The sequence below is a fragment of the Aphanomyces astaci genome (assembly GCF_000520075.1).
Source record: "Aphanomyces astaci strain APO3 unplaced genomic scaffold supercont1.36, whole genome shotgun sequence".
In the NCBI taxonomy this organism is placed as follows: domain Eukaryota; phylum Oomycota; class Saprolegniomycetes; order Saprolegniales; family Verrucalvaceae; genus Aphanomyces; species Aphanomyces astaci.
In genome coordinates, this window is record NW_009798299.1 from 200,408 (window position 1) to 217,134 (window position 16,727).

The 16,727-nt window shown below is 49.0% G+C and overlaps 5 protein-coding genes across 7 annotated transcripts; 3 read left to right on the forward strand and 2 right to left on the reverse strand.

Annotated features, from left to right (window-relative positions):
• Positions 1-149: 149 nt before the first annotated feature.
• H257_11831 (methionine-tRNA ligase, beta subunit) lies at positions 150-1,648 on the forward strand. Its single transcript, XM_009838867.1, has 5 exons — positions 150-194; positions 251-322; positions 390-541; positions 610-940; positions 993-1,648. Exons 1-5 carry the CDS (start codon positions 165-167, stop codon positions 1,098-1,100), a joined length of 693 nt encoding a protein of 230 aa, XP_009837169.1. The 5' UTR covers positions 150-164; the 3' UTR covers positions 1,101-1,648.
• H257_11832 lies at positions 1,204-8,758 on the reverse strand (the record flags this gene model as incomplete). Of its 2 annotated transcripts, XM_009838869.1 has the most annotated exons (12): positions 8,624-8,758; positions 8,500-8,571; positions 8,021-8,440; positions 7,831-7,962; positions 7,650-7,780; positions 7,467-7,570; positions 6,581-6,787; positions 5,182-6,083; positions 4,147-4,822; positions 2,629-2,825; positions 2,093-2,136; positions 1,204-1,708 (listed from the first exon to the last, which is right to left on the reverse strand). In XM_009838869.1, the coding sequence occupies exons 2-12, from the start codon at positions 8,566-8,568 to the stop codon at positions 1,204-1,206; spliced, it is 3,387 nt and encodes a 1,128-aa protein (XP_009837171.1). In that variant the 5' UTR covers positions 8,569-8,571; positions 8,624-8,758. The 2 variants fall into 2 exon arrangements, with proteins under 2 accessions (XP_009837171.1, XP_009837170.1); XM_009838868.1 differs by lacking the exons at positions 7,467-7,570; positions 7,650-7,780; positions 7,831-7,962; ... (1 more) ...; positions 8,500-8,571; positions 8,624-8,758 and adding an exon at positions 7,055-7,134.
• A 476-nt stretch (positions 8,759-9,234) lies between these two features.
• On the forward strand, positions 9,235-13,307 carry H257_11833 (the record flags this gene model as incomplete). Of its 2 annotated transcripts, XM_009838871.1 has the most annotated exons (10): positions 9,235-10,065; positions 10,154-10,609; positions 11,055-11,435; positions 11,498-11,715; positions 12,037-12,246; positions 12,304-12,377; positions 12,442-12,515; positions 12,566-12,838; positions 12,920-13,167; positions 13,219-13,307. In XM_009838871.1, 9 exons carry the CDS (start codon positions 9,235-9,237, stop codon positions 13,160-13,162), a joined length of 2,760 nt encoding a protein of 919 aa, XP_009837173.1. In that variant the 3' UTR covers positions 13,163-13,167; positions 13,219-13,307. The 2 variants fall into 2 exon arrangements, with proteins under 2 accessions (XP_009837173.1, XP_009837172.1); XM_009838870.1 differs by lacking the exons at positions 12,566-12,838; positions 12,920-13,167; positions 13,219-13,307 and having other exon boundaries at positions 12,442-12,548.
• Positions 13,308-14,046: 739 nt separating this feature from the next.
• On the reverse strand, positions 14,047-15,495 carry H257_11834 (hypothetical protein). The gene is made up of 3 exons (XM_009838872.1): positions 14,716-15,495; positions 14,478-14,657; positions 14,047-14,332 (listed from the first exon to the last, which is right to left on the reverse strand). Exons 1-3 carry the CDS (start codon positions 15,412-15,414, stop codon positions 14,123-14,125), a joined length of 1,089 nt encoding a protein of 362 aa, XP_009837174.1. The 5' UTR covers positions 15,415-15,495; the 3' UTR covers positions 14,047-14,122.
• Positions 15,496-15,757: 262 nt separating this feature from the next.
• H257_11835 (hypothetical protein) lies at positions 15,758-16,587 on the forward strand. The gene is made up of 3 exons (XM_009838873.1): positions 15,758-15,896; positions 15,989-16,195; positions 16,257-16,587. The coding sequence occupies exons 1-3, from the start codon at positions 15,771-15,773 to the stop codon at positions 16,530-16,532; spliced, it is 609 nt and encodes a 202-aa protein (XP_009837175.1). The 5' UTR covers positions 15,758-15,770; the 3' UTR covers positions 16,533-16,587.
• The last annotated feature ends 140 nt before the right edge of the window (positions 16,588-16,727 follow it).

The following is a 16,727-nucleotide window of genomic DNA, read 5'->3' on the forward strand; positions in this document are numbered from 1 at the left end:
GGTGGTTGACACCAAACTGACGTATTATCGTCGGTCCCAGTGGTCTACTTCAATTTCAAGAAATGTCACCACATCCAAATGTCGGTCGTTCGGTTATGCTCTCATCCGGACGAGATGGACTAACCGGATACTTGTCTCGATTGGCGGTCATTTGACGAAACATCATGAGTAGCGCCGCGGAACAACTCGACACGGTACCGTCCATGCCATGAGAAATGGAAGATGGAGGAATGTCATGCATGCTGTGTAGGTGATCGCCACCTTGGAATCCAACTTGGGTCTGGCGCCCAACGAACCCGTGGACAAACCCAAGTCCCCCAAGGTATGCATTCATTCATTCCTCAACCACCGCCACCCCACCTAACGTTCTGGGCTGCATGATGTGTTAGGCCCAAGCACCGGCCAAGCGGGAAAAGAAGGAGAAGAAGGAAAAGGCGCCCGTTGCCGCCGCGGCCCCCGCCGAGGAGCAGGCGGAGATCACCAAGTTGGACATTCGTGTGGGCAAGATTGTCAACGTGTGGAAGCACGAGACGGCCGACAAGTAAGTACCTTATCATCCTTATAAAACATTTCGTTTGTGTGTTTACATGTTGCATGGTGATGTGTTAGACTCTACTGCGAAGAAATCGACGTTGGCGAAGACGCGCCGCGCCAAATCGCGAGCGGGCTCGTCAAGCATTACACGCTCGAACAAATGCAAGGCCGACTCGTCCTCGTCATGTGTAACCTCAAGGCGCGCAACTTGGTCGGGTTCAAGAGCCACGGCATGGTGCTGTGCGCGGTGGCGACCAACGCCGACGGGTCGGAGAGCGTCGCGTTCGTGGAACCCCCCGCCGGCGCCGTCGTCGGCGAACGCGTCACGTACGACGGCGTGACGGGCGGCGAGCCGTGGACGCCTGCGCAGGTGGAGAAGAAAAAAGTGTTGGTCTCTGCCGGCGAGGTGCGTCTCCTGAAACAAGCACCTTCTTGAATCTGTGACACTGTGGATGTAGGGCCTCGTGTCGGATGCGCAAGGAGTGGCCAAGTGGAACGATCACGTGATGCTCACGTCGGCGGGTCCGTGCACATCGCCGTCGATTCGCAGCGGCATTTTGAGATGAAAAACCCAACCACCACCACCACTCGGCTAATGAAGACATAATATGGACGTCTGTAGCACTGGACAGCATTGGAAGAAGGATGCATAAAGAATGGAGGTGTAAGCTACTGGCACGGTGATGATGTCGACGACGGTGGAAGACGATGGTGCTGGCGGTAGTGGGGAGAGTGCATCAACGGGTGGTTGACCTGGTCGTCTATGGCGAGTTGGTCACGTAGAGCATGTGTGAGCTGGTCTCGCATGTGACTCGAGGCCGTGGGCAGCAAAAAACCCGCGCTTTTCGGTCGATGGGGGCTACCCGACGTCGATGATGTTGATGAATGTCGTCGGTCTTGCTGGAAGCGCATACTTATATGATTAAACGGCGGCTGAATAGAATGATGGGGAAGGTTGGGATGGTTGTCGGGAGTGTGGTGGCGTTGCCCGCGACGAAGGTTCGATGCAGGGGACGACGGTAGCGTCGTGGACTTGGCGGCGGCTGTAGAAGCGGTGGCCGGTCGCAAGGGGTTGGTTGTGGGGACAAGGTCGTCGTGTTTGAGAGCAGTGCCAAATACATGCACCCGCTCGACGTGCAAATACGTGAGCTTATCCACAACCAACCGCACGTACCTATACCAAACATACAGTTGTTTATCCGTCGTCGGTACAGTAGTAGACCAGTTGGAATCGTTGTTATATATATATATAACCGGGCATATATCTCTTCGTGACATTTCATTGGTTTCCCCCATTACACAGGAGCACGAAGTAAAATAAGAAAACCACAAAGTATAGCCAATCAGCGACTACGCATTTTCAGATTGACCAATCGGAGCGATTCGTGATCAGTGTGGTCGATTGATAGGGGTCCGAACATTCGTACCAAATCAATGATACTGTATATTGAAATATAAAAGCATAGATATTTCAATATATATATATATCCAGAGCACATGAATTTTACAATCTATATGCAGAACACAGGGACATTCAAGGCACAAAGAAATGTCGTACCGGCAGACGCTGCCTGTTTTCGGTCGCCATCGCAACGGTTGACTCTACGTGAACAAGAGTCAATCTACATGTTAATATCATCGTTCGAGGAACCAACCAACTCTGCCACTAAAAATGCGAGAAACTATCCATTTTTGCAACTTTTCAGAAATATTAAAACTTTTCAAACTGTCAGCGTTTGTGTGATGGGCTACCAAATCTGACATGTAATATAATTGACATAACATACGTCGAATTTGCATTGTTTTCTGACATAAACAAGTTTTAACTGTCCAATTTGTATGTACGTACATGATATTCCAACAATAATTGTCATTCCATCACGGCATCCAAAGGTCACATCAAAATGTTTTGCAAATCTATTTCCTTTTTTTCACTTCCCATTTGAAAAGGGAATAAAATGTCTGTCAAAACATCAATTGCCCTAACATCATTGTCTATGGCATCCCGATTGACTCGGCCTTCAAAAATACTAGTAGTACTTCGTATAAAGAATATAATATACAAGAATAATCGGGTACAGCGGGACTTTATACCGGGGCTGCAAGCACGACCGAGTCGACGGCCACGCCCAACAACTCGACAAGGGGTCGGCGGTGACCAGGTTTCAAAAGCAGCAGAATGTGGCACGGAAAGAGGCGCGCGGCCACTTGGGGGTCGCTGTCGGCACAATTCCACACTTCCACAGTCGAAATCTCGCAATGGCTGCCCAAATCCACTTCCCACCATGGCGCTACGAACACATGTACAATAAATAGCCCATACATTATTATGACTTTGCATAATTTGCTACAAATTTCCCGATTCTGCGCGATTTGTAAAACTGATCCCAAATCTCGCCTCGAAGTTTTTCATTGGCTTTCCTGAATCCGCAAAAATTACAAAGTAGCGAGAAAAAAAGGTGACCAATCAGCGAGAAGCATTTTCAGAAGGACCAATGGGAGCGATTCTTCGTGACCGGTTTAGTCGGCGTGATTCGATGGAACCAAGCCCGGAAATATATACCAAAAAGATCAATAATATATGATGGACAAATATTGTTTTGTGTTCATTCGACGCTGGAGCGCGACATGGAGAATCATGAACATAGGAATCGACGACCGAACCAACAATGTGTACACAACCATCGTCAAAAGGAAGTTTTGAGCCAATTTGATTGGAGCAAACTATCATTAGAGTGAGTGTGTGTATGTGCCTTTATTACAATAATCCCCACACACGACAACTTGTTAGGTATACACATGCACAATGATGTATATCATATAAAGTTGGAATCGCTAGTATACTCGCAAAACTGCAGGTTACGGTGGAACTAGAGTTATACCAGCTTCGTTTTTACTTTTTTTAATATTATAGTTAAATTTAATTGTTTTTTTAATAAACATGATTGGTTTAAAAATTCCTTATAAGAATATGTCTTAAAAAATATAGATTTAATTATAGCACAGGACACCTATTTCGGTATCCATCGATCGATCGATCGAGAGTGAGGGCAGAGTAACCAACCGCATACACACAAAAGTCTCAATTTGAGGTAAACGACCTATTGTCGTCCGTGGGACATATTCCAAGTATTGTGGTATTTTGTACTTTTGAGTGAAATTTCATTGTGTTGTGGTTTCTCGTTGGAATTTAAATCGATTTGATTGGCTACTTCAGATGAGCTCAAAATGATCAGCCAATCAAAACCTTCTAAATGGAATTCAACCATATCAGATCGATTGTGGATCGGTTTGGTCGGCGCAAAGATTCGATTGCACCCCCTCCCCAAATTTGTATATCAAATCGACAATATTCGGTACAACTTTCCAGACCCGTCAAATCGAATAATCTCGCCGTCGAATCGAATCATGAATCATGGACGTGATATTGGCTAATCCAATTTTGAGTGGCTTTGATTGGTTCTTACAGAAAGGACATAATATTTTTTAAGAAATAGGCTTAGTAGGACTTGACAAGTATATTCAACCAATCAGAAAAGCGTGATTCAATATTGAGTTGACACGCGAATGTTGCAAGTTTACAGCGAAATATCACAATACTAGTATTCGTACCTTGTTCTTCGTGTGTGTGAATTCCTCGATGCGTGTCGACAGGGTTGATTGCATTGGACGCGACGCCCAGCATGAGCACAGAGCTCTGGGACGCCACGACGCCACGATGGCGGCGCTGGGTCAAATCCACACACGGGAGCACTTGAGATGGCGCACGCAGCAACAGCGCGTCGTTTAAGATGCGTTGGTGGATCATGTACCCAACCTCGTCGACAACGTAATTCGTAGTCGAGTTTGTCAAAGGTTGTGGTTGTCGTAGTATGTCTTTATCAAAACCTGGCGGAGGGGTCACAGTGGTGGCGGTCGGAGTGGTAGTAGTCGAGTACGTGTGCGCCGATAAACTGAGTCGCCGCAGGTGCTGCACGTGTTTACTAATACTTGCCGTGTGTTGAATAGACGACGATGATGTAGGAAGAGGATGGAGAGGAAGGAGGGACGAGGGGGAGATGGAAGGGCTGGACGACGACAATGAGAGCGTTGTGGATGGCGGGGCTTGAGAGTTCAAACGGAAGTCGGGTTGTCCATATAGAATGTCGGTACAAAGCACACAGACCCGGACGTCGCGATACAAGTACGAGGCGGGGGCACATTTGGGGGTACCCGCAGTGGCGAGGCCCCACGTTGCCCGAAGTTCCAAAATACGCTTCATTAGCACCACCCCCACAAGATTCACCACCTACATTTCTCAGTCCACCAACAAGCGCAAGTCAGCTCACGTATATATATATATATTTACTCCAAAATGCCAAAGATTAGATCATATACACAAACTCCCAAGCAAGTCCAGAGGGTATTCGTGGCAACGACATAATATTCAAAGTCACCTTCTGAATACAAAATATCAATAAATATTTACAACCTTCTCATGGTATCATGGCATCCAGAGGTCTCATAAAAACAATCGTCATCTCCCACTTGGAACACGAAATAATACTCTGTCAGAATATATTATTTGACATGCATCCAGTCTCGGCCTGAGAAATTAAATTCTCCAAAAATATATAAATATATAAAACATCATATATCACGACGTACGGGAAAAGGACGAGTGCACAACGCACAACATTTTCGTGTCGACGTGACCATGTTGCGATTGAGTTTGGGTATAGTAGTAGTAGTAGTACCCATCGCATCGCAAGGGGATGGCAGGGAAGAATGCATGCTGGATAATAAAGAATGATGGTCCTGTTTGAACGTTTCGGCGCCGACAAGGCAATCCAGTTTGAGCAACGTCAACGGCAAATCGTCTGTGGATGGCGTGATATTGTCGTCGTTGACGTGATGGTGGCCGTTGTTGTCGAATTGGTCGTTGGCTTCGGTACTACTACTAGTACTACTAGTACTCGTGGTCGGAAGCAGAGAACGACCATGGGATGGAGTAAGGGTGGTGGTATGTTGGGCATCCACGGCCGATGATATTGCTAGAGGAAGCGCGGGAAGGGATAGACCTCGAGTGAGCTGACGGGCGTCCAGTCGAGGGGTAAACGGTTCCACTCCATATTCCCACTCGAATAAGCGGTTCTTCTTCGCAGAGGAGTCGGGGAGAAGGCCAAGGTTGTGGGCGCGCATGGCGACGCGAATGTCTCGAGACGTCGACGTGTTGGGATCGAAATGGACAACAGGTGGTCCCTTTGCTGGTGAGACTTGAAGAGGGCAAAGTAGTGGGGAAGTTGCCCATGTTGTCGACGGATCGTGGGGATTTCTAGTTGAGTGGTCTTGATACACGACGGTTTTGGACGTGCGAGATGATGAATTTGGTCGCTCGACGGGGCTTTTACTTGTATTGGGGATCAAAAGCGCGTCGGGGTGTTGCATGAACGCATGGCGTATCGCCGCACGAACGGGCGCGTCAACGACGTGATCGGGAAGAACAACATCAATGGGCTGGAGCGACTGGAGTTGCAATGGTTCCATCGACAAGAACGAGTGTACGTGTTCTATACCACACGACAGATCGGTAGTAAGTAGAACTGAAGCGAGCGAATCTCGGACAAATGGTAGGAAAACTCGCCATCAAATTCGTGTATCATCGGAATTCGTGTGCCTACTAAATGCTTTGTTTATTTGTAGAAGTTGATCACTTCTGTAATCAACTTTGCATATAAAACGAATAATAATATTGTGGATGTTCAAATTTCCAGACCTCGTCGACTACTCGAATATCACAAATATTCGACTCGATTGGCTAATATCCCATTTTGAGTGGATATATTGGATTGGCTCGAAAGGACAAGTATATTCAACACCAATCAGAAAACTTCCAGCGTGGAATTCAATATGGATTCGACACAACACGCGAATTTTAAAAGTTTATAGCGAATTCACACAATACAACCAAAAATATGTATCGATCGATACAAGAGTTGGCGAAGAATCAGCACCGAAAAATCCAACATTGCTTTGGTGAAAACAAGGGCAATCACATTAATAGTACCTGGTCGAAGGGCGTGTGTCCAAGAGACGGATTTCGCGGTGCCCTGCAATGTCGACTTGATGTCCATGGCATGCGCCACCGAGTCGTGGTGCGCTGCGACTAACGTTTGCATGAGTTTTGTAAAGTAAACGCACGCTCGATGCGGGTATTGCGGCGGCATGGGCAGTTTGGACTTGATCACAGCGTCACAGAACAACAGTGCAATGTCTATTCGAGTATCGTCATTATTCCTCAACACAACCGTTGGCATCGATCGAGATGGATGACGAAACAACTAAGCAACATATTGTCAAATCAAGTCGAAAACTCAATGTCTTCAGAGAATAGATAGTATGAATCACAGCCAAAGTCAAACCAAGCTACATGTATTGGGCAACAAATCATATATATATACTGATCTTTGTAGTGGATAGTTTGTACAAGCTTATCTACTATATACTGATCATTGTAGTTTAAATTCGAACAAAGACCTACCGGTAGGAAGTAGTACACGTTCCCAACCCAGAAACATTTGTATAACATTATCTCGTGTTATTGTGCTTTCGAGTGAAATTTCATTGTGTTGTGGCGTGGTTTCTCGTTGGAATTTAAATCGATTTGATTGGCTACCTCAGATGAGCTCAAAATTATTAGCCAATCAAAACCTTCTCAATGAAATTCAACCAATCAGATCGATTGTGGATCGGTTTGGTCGGCGCGATTCGATTACACCCCCTCCCCAAATTTGTATCAAATCGACAATACTAAAATAACCATAAACCAAGAAAATGATGGAGTCGAATTTTACTAATTGGCGAAAGGACTCTCTCAAGTCCAAAAATTGGGGTGAAATACACAAAGCACAGGATGTAGGCAAGGCGATTTTGATTGCTAATGTCGTCCCAACCTGGGTGCTTGGACTCGTACAGCACGACTTCGCTCATGCAATACGAGGCTTTGCACAACGTTTTGTACACCAACACGAGCCACCGCATTTGCTGGCATGTCGTCCTGGATTCAAAAAACATGTCAATCCACTTATGGCATTCGAAGTTTGCTTCACAAATGTGCGACGACGTCACTCACGTACGTGGAGGTAGGTGACGACATGTGCGCGACAAACGATTGGGCTGCGACACAAGCAGAATGGCCGCCGCGACTGAGGGCCGATTCATACCGCGCGATTTGGACATGCGACGTGGTGTCGAGGCCGGCTTGCACCTAACAGGATTGTGTGACAAGGACGGCCGATTCCGGTGGTAACGACGTACGTGATGCATTTCCACTGCGTGGGCGTGTACCACACACAATTGAACCCAGATATGGAGAAACGGATGGAGGGGCGACGATGGCGGCAGCCGTGCCGTGGCTTCATGGAAGAGCCCGGCGGCGCGGCGCCAAGTCTGCACAAAAAGAGGACTGTTATGAACGATGACTCCTCAAACCTTGGAACGGACGTACGTCTTTCACAGTGGTTGATGATGAGGATGTGTCGTCGTCCAAGGGTGGTACCGATGAACGTTGCTCGGCTTGCAGAGCGCACACGCAGGCCATGGCGAACACGACCATGCCACGTTCGGTGTCGAGGTAGAACTCGAGCGAGTACGGCTCTGTTGGGTCTGTGGGTTGATTGAGACAAGCATGCTTCCACGTCCATGTTTGGAATGGTGTGTTTTGTCGTGGTAGCGTGGCGCGCACGTCGTTGAGGCCGTCGACAAGGTGCAGGTACTGCTGAAGGTCCGATTCGACACACGTCAAGTTGACAGTGTCGTCATGCTCCTGGTTCGTGGGGGGCAACTCGTGGTCAATTTTGAACGCGAGCTTGTTGCGGCTTGCGACGACGTCTTTGAGGATGGAATGATGGGTATCTCGGAAATGCGTCTACGATCACAACGTTCAAGATAACGACGCCACGTATATAGAGCTGCTTCGTCTCGTACCTCCCACTTCGGATGCCATTCCACCGGCATCGGCATGTCGACAAACCATAACTTGCCCAGAAGCTGCATATACTAGTGTAGTATATATATATGTGAATTTGAGAAACTGGTCGGTTTCACGAACCTGCTCAAGCGTTTCAATACCACGCCGAATGATCACCGTAGCAGGACCACTTCCTCACATCGTCTTTGCATCCGAGAAGGGGTCCCTCCCTCTTTCTTACGCCCAAAACAAGTTGCGTCATGGCCACTAGCTGCACTTCTCAACAGGTACTGTACGTCCACACCCAATACGGGGCCAAGCATAGATCGCAGATTGGACGACTTGCTTGACAATGTTCCAACGTGAGATCACATCTACTGAGGCCAACATCTCCATACCGATTGAATTCAGGATGGTCGTCATGAGGAAGACGGGGCTTACACGGCGCTGACATCATGCTACGTGTTCCGTCGGGAGGAAGTCTGAAAATGCGCGCGCAAAGTTTACAGCTCCAGATCCTGAAAATACGTTTTATTACGCAACCACGAGGATCTGACAATAAAACGCATGTGTATTTTTACGGCTCTCTGAATTTGATTGGTTAAAATGGTTTTGTCGAACCAATCATATAGTAGGATTCAGCTGACGAATGCGTTATCCGGATACGTGCCAAAAGATTCACCACATCATCCGGATGAGCACCCCATTACTGTCGCCGTCATGCCATTTTTCGAAAAGCGCCGTGGTTCACCATGATGCTGATTGTGCTTGCGGCCGTCGCCATCAGTTCCGACGGTGTCCGATCGGTCTTAGAAGAAACCTTCGCATGGCTCGTGCAAGTCTTGGTGGACAACACTCAAGAGTTTTTCTGGGGCTTGCTGCTCTTGACATGTTTTTGCCTCCTCAGCTACATCATGGAGCCAGAGAAGCCTAAAGGAGAACCTCGTGCCGAAAGCCGGAATTCCTCGTCGAACAAGCCACGTTGGGAAGTTTTTCGCGTGACGAACTACATCGTCAGCGCCATGTTTGTCGTGTCGTTGTCCCTTTTGATCTCCAACCAAAACAACCACCACGCCATCGACAGCAGCTCCACGTCCACCTCGAAATCGCCGTCGTCGTCGAACCCGATGGTGTTTTATGCATCGGCATGTGGATGCATCATGTCACTGACGTACTTTTTCGCGTTTTTTGCCGTCGGGTTTGTTTCAAACCAAGTGCACGAAGACTCGTCTGAGGACGAAAAAGACCTCGACGACTCGAAATGGAAGCAACCGAAAAAGGCGAACGCATCTCCTGCTATCGCCACCTCTTGTCAACCCCCCATGCAGCCAATTGCTCCTGCGAAAGCTCCGGCATCTCTCCTGACTCCTCCATTATCGACCCTGGATGCCGATGACGAAGCCATTTACCAGAAACTCACGACAAAGAACCCCGTCACTGGCCGTCCTCTCCTTGCCTTGCACGATTTGGAAAAGACCCTCCAGGACTACGAACGTGCTGTCCGCCTTCGCCGCCATTACTTTGAAGCCCAAAGTCAACTCGATTTCACGCACCTTCCCATCCATGGCTACGACTACGGCAAGGTAGGCTTGATTTCTTTCACACGTACCAATCCCCATCATCATCATGATATCCAGTTTTTTCATACTTATTGGGGTGTGCATCGTGTAGATCTACGGAAGCAACTGTGAAGTTGTCGTGGGCTACGTGCCGATGCCCGTGGGCTTGGCCGGCCCCATCCGCGTGAACGGCGACATGGTGTACTTGCCCATGGCCACGACCGAAGGCTGTCTGATTGCCAGCACGAACCGCGGGTGCAAAGTGTTGAGCATGGATCCTCGAGGCGTGGACGCGATCATTTTGGCCGACGCCATCACTCGCGCGCCATGTGTCCGCTTTGAGCGCGCGGCGGAAGCGGCGGCTCTCAAGGCTTTCTTAGACGACAAGGTCAACTTTGACGCGTTGGCCGCCGAATTCAACTCGACAACGCGCTACGGCCGCATGACCAGCGTCAAGACGATCCAGTCGGGACGCAATTGCTACGTCCGACTGTCTTGCAATGCTGGCAACGCCATGGGCATGAACATGGTGTCCAAAGGCACACTGGCCGTGCTTGCGTTCCTCAAGGTACGAACGATAATGCCTCCATATCAAATCTGTCCAACGTAGAAGAAGTGAAGGGTGTACCTGCTATATATATATATATATATATATATATTCTAATGTGCGTAGGACAATGCATATGTCGTATAGTGTTTGCGTTTTTCATTTATTTCATTTATTCAAACCACGAAACGCATCATATTATTCCGTTTCATGGGATTTGATTTCATTTATTCCTACCAAAAACTCATCTAAAATGTCCGGTTTCCCATTTGCTTTTTCATCTTGAACGTCCAAGTGCGTTCTGCAATGTTGAATTTACCTATTGGGTGTGAATTGGGTTGGTATGTGGTACTGTGGCGAGTGCTTGTACGCTTCATTGAGCTACGAAGCCTTGTATATTTGTATCCGTCCAAGCAGTGTTTATCACAAATGTACTCACGATGCGTTGTCATGGTGTCCATTGTAGTCGTTGTTTCCATCGATGGAGCTGGTGGCGATCTCTGGCAACGTGTGCACCGACAAAAAGAGTGCCGCGATCAACTGGATCGATGGCCGCGGCAAGTCGGTGGTTGCCGACGCAGTCGTCAAGGCGAGTGTGGTGGAGTCCGTGTTGAAGACGACGGTTGATGCGTTGGTGGACTTAAACATCCAAAAGAACTTTGTCGGTAGCGCCATGGCTGGGTCCCTTGGCGGGTTCAACGCGCATGCAGCCAACATCCTCACGGCCATCTACCTCGCCACAGGTCAAGACCCTGCGCAGAATGTCGAGTCGTCCAGCTGCATGACAAACATGGAAAAGACCGCGGACGGAGACTTGTACATGAGTGTCACCATGCCCTCGATGGAGGTAGACAATCTCAACTGACATCAATGCAAGACGATGCCGAATGAGATTGACTGTGAGTCTAGGTGGGCACCGTCGGCGGTGGGACGCACTTGGCCCCGCAGCAAGCGTGCCTGGGACTCATGGGATGCGCGCCGCATCAGACGCACGAACAAGGGGAGTCTGGCGCCCGCCGCCTCGCTTGTGCGATTGCCGCGGGGGTCATGGCTGGGGAGTTGTCGCTCCTGGCCGCGCTCGCGACGAACGAACTCGTCAAGAGCCACATGGACTTGAACCGCAAAAAGTAGAACGCTGGTGTAATATAATATTGCTGTGTTTTTGTTTTTGACAAAAATAATAAAATTAGCCTCCAACAACAGGCTGTTTGTACGGTTCAACGAGTTGGTGTATTTTATTGCACTTGATTTTTTATACCCACAGCATGAAAATTCAGAGGTTTGTACGAGACCTCTGATACTGTATATTTAATGGGGTGGAATATATAAAATACACTTGGGGATTGTATGGTCCAGTGATTCAAATTGAAATGATTTTTTCGGCCGATTGTTCGTTCGCGAAATTCTATTGCTACAAGTTACAGTATGTGGTCGATTCCAGCGAATAGCGAAGACACAGCGGCGGGGGTGGACCGCCGGGCCTCTCGGTTAGTGCTGCAGCGATGTCCTCACTGCAATTGCGAGTATGGATCGGCGTCACTTCCCATCCACATGACACGCTGCCGCATGCTCGTCTCCTCGACCGACGACGCCGTGATGGGGACGAACGACGTGGGGGCACCGACGACGAACAAGGCGATTCCTCCGCTGTCTGCCCTGTATGGCTGAGAGCAACGACATGGCACATTTTCTGCCCTTCTCACGTTTCGACGTAGATGCATCAAGTTTATCCTTGCCAACCTCCACGCCACATGCATCAACGGTCTGTACTCCCAACCTGCGTCACAGGGTACACCTCCACATCACCCTCCCCGTCAATCATCGAACCATCATGTCATTGTTTCCTTCGTTAGCATGGCTGCTTGCGTCATTGCCTGAAGCTGTGACCCAGCAAGTCATGGTGTGCATGGTTCATCGCCTTCAAAAGGTATGGAGCGAACATTCAACGCACCCTTGATCAAACCTCATCGAATCCAGATGACGTGTTCATACGAAAAGCATAAAGCCCAACTTCGCGCCGTCACGGACAAGTGCCTAGTCTTGGAAGTCGCCGCCGACCAGGCGCGGGTCGTCCGTCGAGATCGGGACCGCCTCGCGCAGCTCTTGACTGTCAAATCGAACGACATGACCCATCTCCGCCGCCAAACTGACGCGCTGCAGAAACAGCTCTCCAACGTACACACCCTCGTGACCAAGTTAACCCGCCAAGTAGATGTCCTGGAACGAGCCAAAGGCACCGCCGACGCCACCGTACGATTCACATCCACATGATTGTCCTTCCATGTTGCATCTTCCTGACCCCTGCCTCATCTCATCCTGGTGCTCATTTAGGTGCAGTCCCTTCGCCAGCGACAGCAACTCAAACAGACGCCGGCGGCTGCGCGTCCCCGCGTGTCGTCAGTGCATCCGACAGCATCATCATGCCCTCGTCCCGTGCGTTCGTCAAGTAGTAGTATACATGGACGGGCACAGGTTATGGCACCACCAGTGCGACCACGACCTCGATCTCTGGGCTCCAACATTCCGCTGCCATCAACCACCAACTACTATTGTACCGCCGGTGATACTACGTAGTCCTGGTACACTATAAACACCAAGACAGTAGGGTTGTGTTCTACATGTTGTACTAGTAGGCATTAACACGTGCACCATACTCTAGTACTACAGTAGTACTACATGTAAGCGAACTACTACTATATTGCTCCAGACCAGTTTTTCAGGATTTAATGGGAATATTTCAATCAATTCAAACCTTTGTAGTTGATATATGCATACTTTTAAATAGCTATTCGTAGAGCAATCTGAATATGAATTCAGGCGGTTGTTTGTCCTAACTTTGTGGAAGATATCCTGAATGAAATGAGGAATGATGATCAATTTTCACCGTACTCATGAATTATATGTTTTGATAAATAATATCTGATCTGAGTGTTGAATTATCCATAGATAAAGGTTTCGGTTCACATACGTGGTACAGTATAGTTTGTCATAAACTGTATAATGTTATATCAATTGTACGTAACTGGTACACTGGGACCAATAAATATAAGTGGGACAGAGGTAGTAGTACTACTAAATACGGTGGCGATCTGCTCTACACTGTAATCATATCAAATGTACAATACTACTGTGATTCGTATTGCCTGCCTTTTCACTGAAATTGGACTTGATCGTTGATATTTGAAAAATTCATTTGTGTTAGATTTTTAGCTATTCTGGCCAAAGCCAACATGCTTAAATTTGTGCAATGTCGAGATGTCCTCCCCCACTATCCCATGAAGTACGTACATATGTGCTACGTCATGGAGATGCTAAGCCGGAATGCCCAGTTGGCTCTCAAACAGTAACGCTATTGAGAGATTCTTTGTACATATCCTCCTTCTACATGATCACTCTGAACGACCATATCGTCCTAATAGCTGATACTGGTACTGTCGAATATGCTTGAAGCCATAATTCGTACTCTGTGCATATAGTATGGTGGTTGGGACATACTGTGTTCCAGTTATTGATAGGTCGTGATTACACGCACTACTACTTGTCCTTGGACTCGTCTTGCTTCTTGGTGAGTTTCTCCATGGCTTCTTTGATCTTGGGATCGTTTGGGTCGACACCAGGCAGACCTCCCAGCAGCTGACTCACAAACGCTGGGTCCATGAAGGGCGACGCAGACGCCGGCGCAGGCGGCGCGGGGCTCGCGGCACTGGCTGCTGTGGCTGGGGTCGTTGGCACCGCCGCTGGAGCCTACCCCAAACAAGCAAAACATCGTCACATATCCAGGCCATCTGGAAGCTCGTAGCTCACAACATACTCCAATTCCAATTTTCCACGACAGGATTGGCAAGTAAGCTGGTCAGATACAAGTAGACTTGATAACATGGAGACGTACAGAAACGGGGGGCGTAGGTGTAACGACCGTAGCTGGAGTATCGACGGCGGTGACTGGAGCGGCGGGTGGAGGGGTCGTCACGTCTGCAGAAGTGGCGGCTTTCTCGCCTTCTTCGGCGGCCGCTCGCTTCGCCGCGGCTTCTTGCCGCGCTCGCTCTTCTTCCATGGAGACGCGGAGTGCCTAGTATACATGTTGGCATGAGTTGATGGTAAGAATTATGGACAAGAGATCAACGTACCAGTGCGAGATCGGGATCCATGTTGGGGTCAACTCCGCCGTATTCTGCAAAGTCGTTCCCGCCAGACGCACCGCCGCCGACGTGGCCACTGCCGCCATCGTCGCCGTGGAACACTGGGCTCGAAACTAGTACGTCTGACGGCAAGACGCCCGGCGGTACCGTGATGAGGTGGCTATTCTGATTGCTGTTGGCGGCATCGATAAACACTTGGAGCTTGGCCGCGTTTAAGTCGACGTCGCCCATGGACACGACATCGACACCAATGTTGTTCTTCTTGAGGAGCTTGCCGACCTTGACGAGAGACTTGTCGTCCTCGTCGATCGGGGACCCTAGGAAGATGACAATGCGAGCGCTGCCTTTCTTGTTGCGGCGATGCTTCAATGCGAGTTGCGCGACTTGAATCGCTTCAGCGAATTGGATTGACCCGCCGATGGACGTCGGGGTGATCTCGTGCACGACGTTCAAGAGCTTGCCCACATTGTCGGTGGGACTCGCGAGCAGCGACACGGTCTTGCTGTGCACGTTCACTGTAGACGACATGGCCAAGATCCCGACCGTGCTCTCAGGGTTTGCGTTCGTTTTGAACGTCACCAACAGGTTCACAGCATCTCCCTGCGCTTCCACACGCGAAGGGATGTAGTCTCCATTTCGCATCCATTCGGACGTGTCCACGACGATCATGGTTGATTCAAGCCCCATCTCGTTCTGCTACGTTCGCGCGTCGGGGGCGGGGTTGTTTCTTCGTGCTCTGGGGCTGGAAATCTCCTGGGTCGGGGTATCCAAAACCAAAAGTATGGAGGTTTTGTATCCTATACCAATTTCAAGATAAGCAGTTTAAGTAGGACCCCCCACTTGCATTTATACACTATTTTGACCTAACTGTAAAATTGGAGAATACTATAGGGAATCCTATAGTACTACTAGTATAGTAATAGATCATGAAGAATCATGAAGAAAGTACAGAATAATATAGTAATATTTTGACGAGAAAGTAGTTTTTCGAGGGTCAAAATTGATACTATGTAGTAATTCTTCAGAAAATATTTTTGACAAACATGGCAGCATCTACCAATGCTGCAGTTGCCGTGGAAGCTGCGGACGCCATTCGGAATGTGCTGAGTTTCTGCTGTGGAACAGACAACACCAAAGTGTACATTCAGGACCTGCTTCGTGTCTTCGACGTACGCTATGCATCGATGAATGATCGTGGACGTGGAGACTAGCACGCCGCTGCCGACGGCCATGTCCCTCATGTTGTGTCTCCTCCATGTAGAAACGAACGTTGGCAGACGACTTGAAGGAAATCGTACAAGTGACGCATCCCAAGGCGCGGCATTTGAATGGATGGCACTTGGAGCGCCTGGCTCTGGGGGAATATGGCGATCAGACACCGCAGGACATTAGTCGAGCCGTGAAGGACATTCAACGGGACATCCGGTCGTCCAAAGCGCTAGTGACCGCCATGTTGGAGCGCGAAAAGGTTTACTTGGTCTCCCCTTTCGATTCACAATTCCTCTTGATCTGACAGGATGCATGGACAGGTATGGAACGACCGTCGAGACGCGTTTTCCGCGGCGAAGCGACAGCAACAAGCGGCCATGGCGGTGGAACTGACCATTGCCAAGGAAATCGTGCACAAGATGCATGTCGTAGGCGAACTGGATTCCCCCGAGGAAGCCTTGGCAGCGATCTTGGCGCAACCGGCGCCGGTGGAAGCGCGATTGCTCGAGTCTGCCACCATCGCACACGATCCAGCTTCTATCACTGACGACGAGGCCAATCACGTGATAGACTTGAGCCACTCGCCGTCCATTTAAAATATCTCAACAATACTCTTCTCAACATGTCTTCATATGAGGACATATCGGCACACAGTTCCCTGTGACGGTTGCAACTTGCTCACGGAGAAGCACCACCTGCCTTGTACCTCGCAACCCCTCGGGAAGGGCTGAGTTCCTAGCTGACCGCCGGCGTCGCCACCAAGTGCCCGACCACTCCAACTATGATATTGA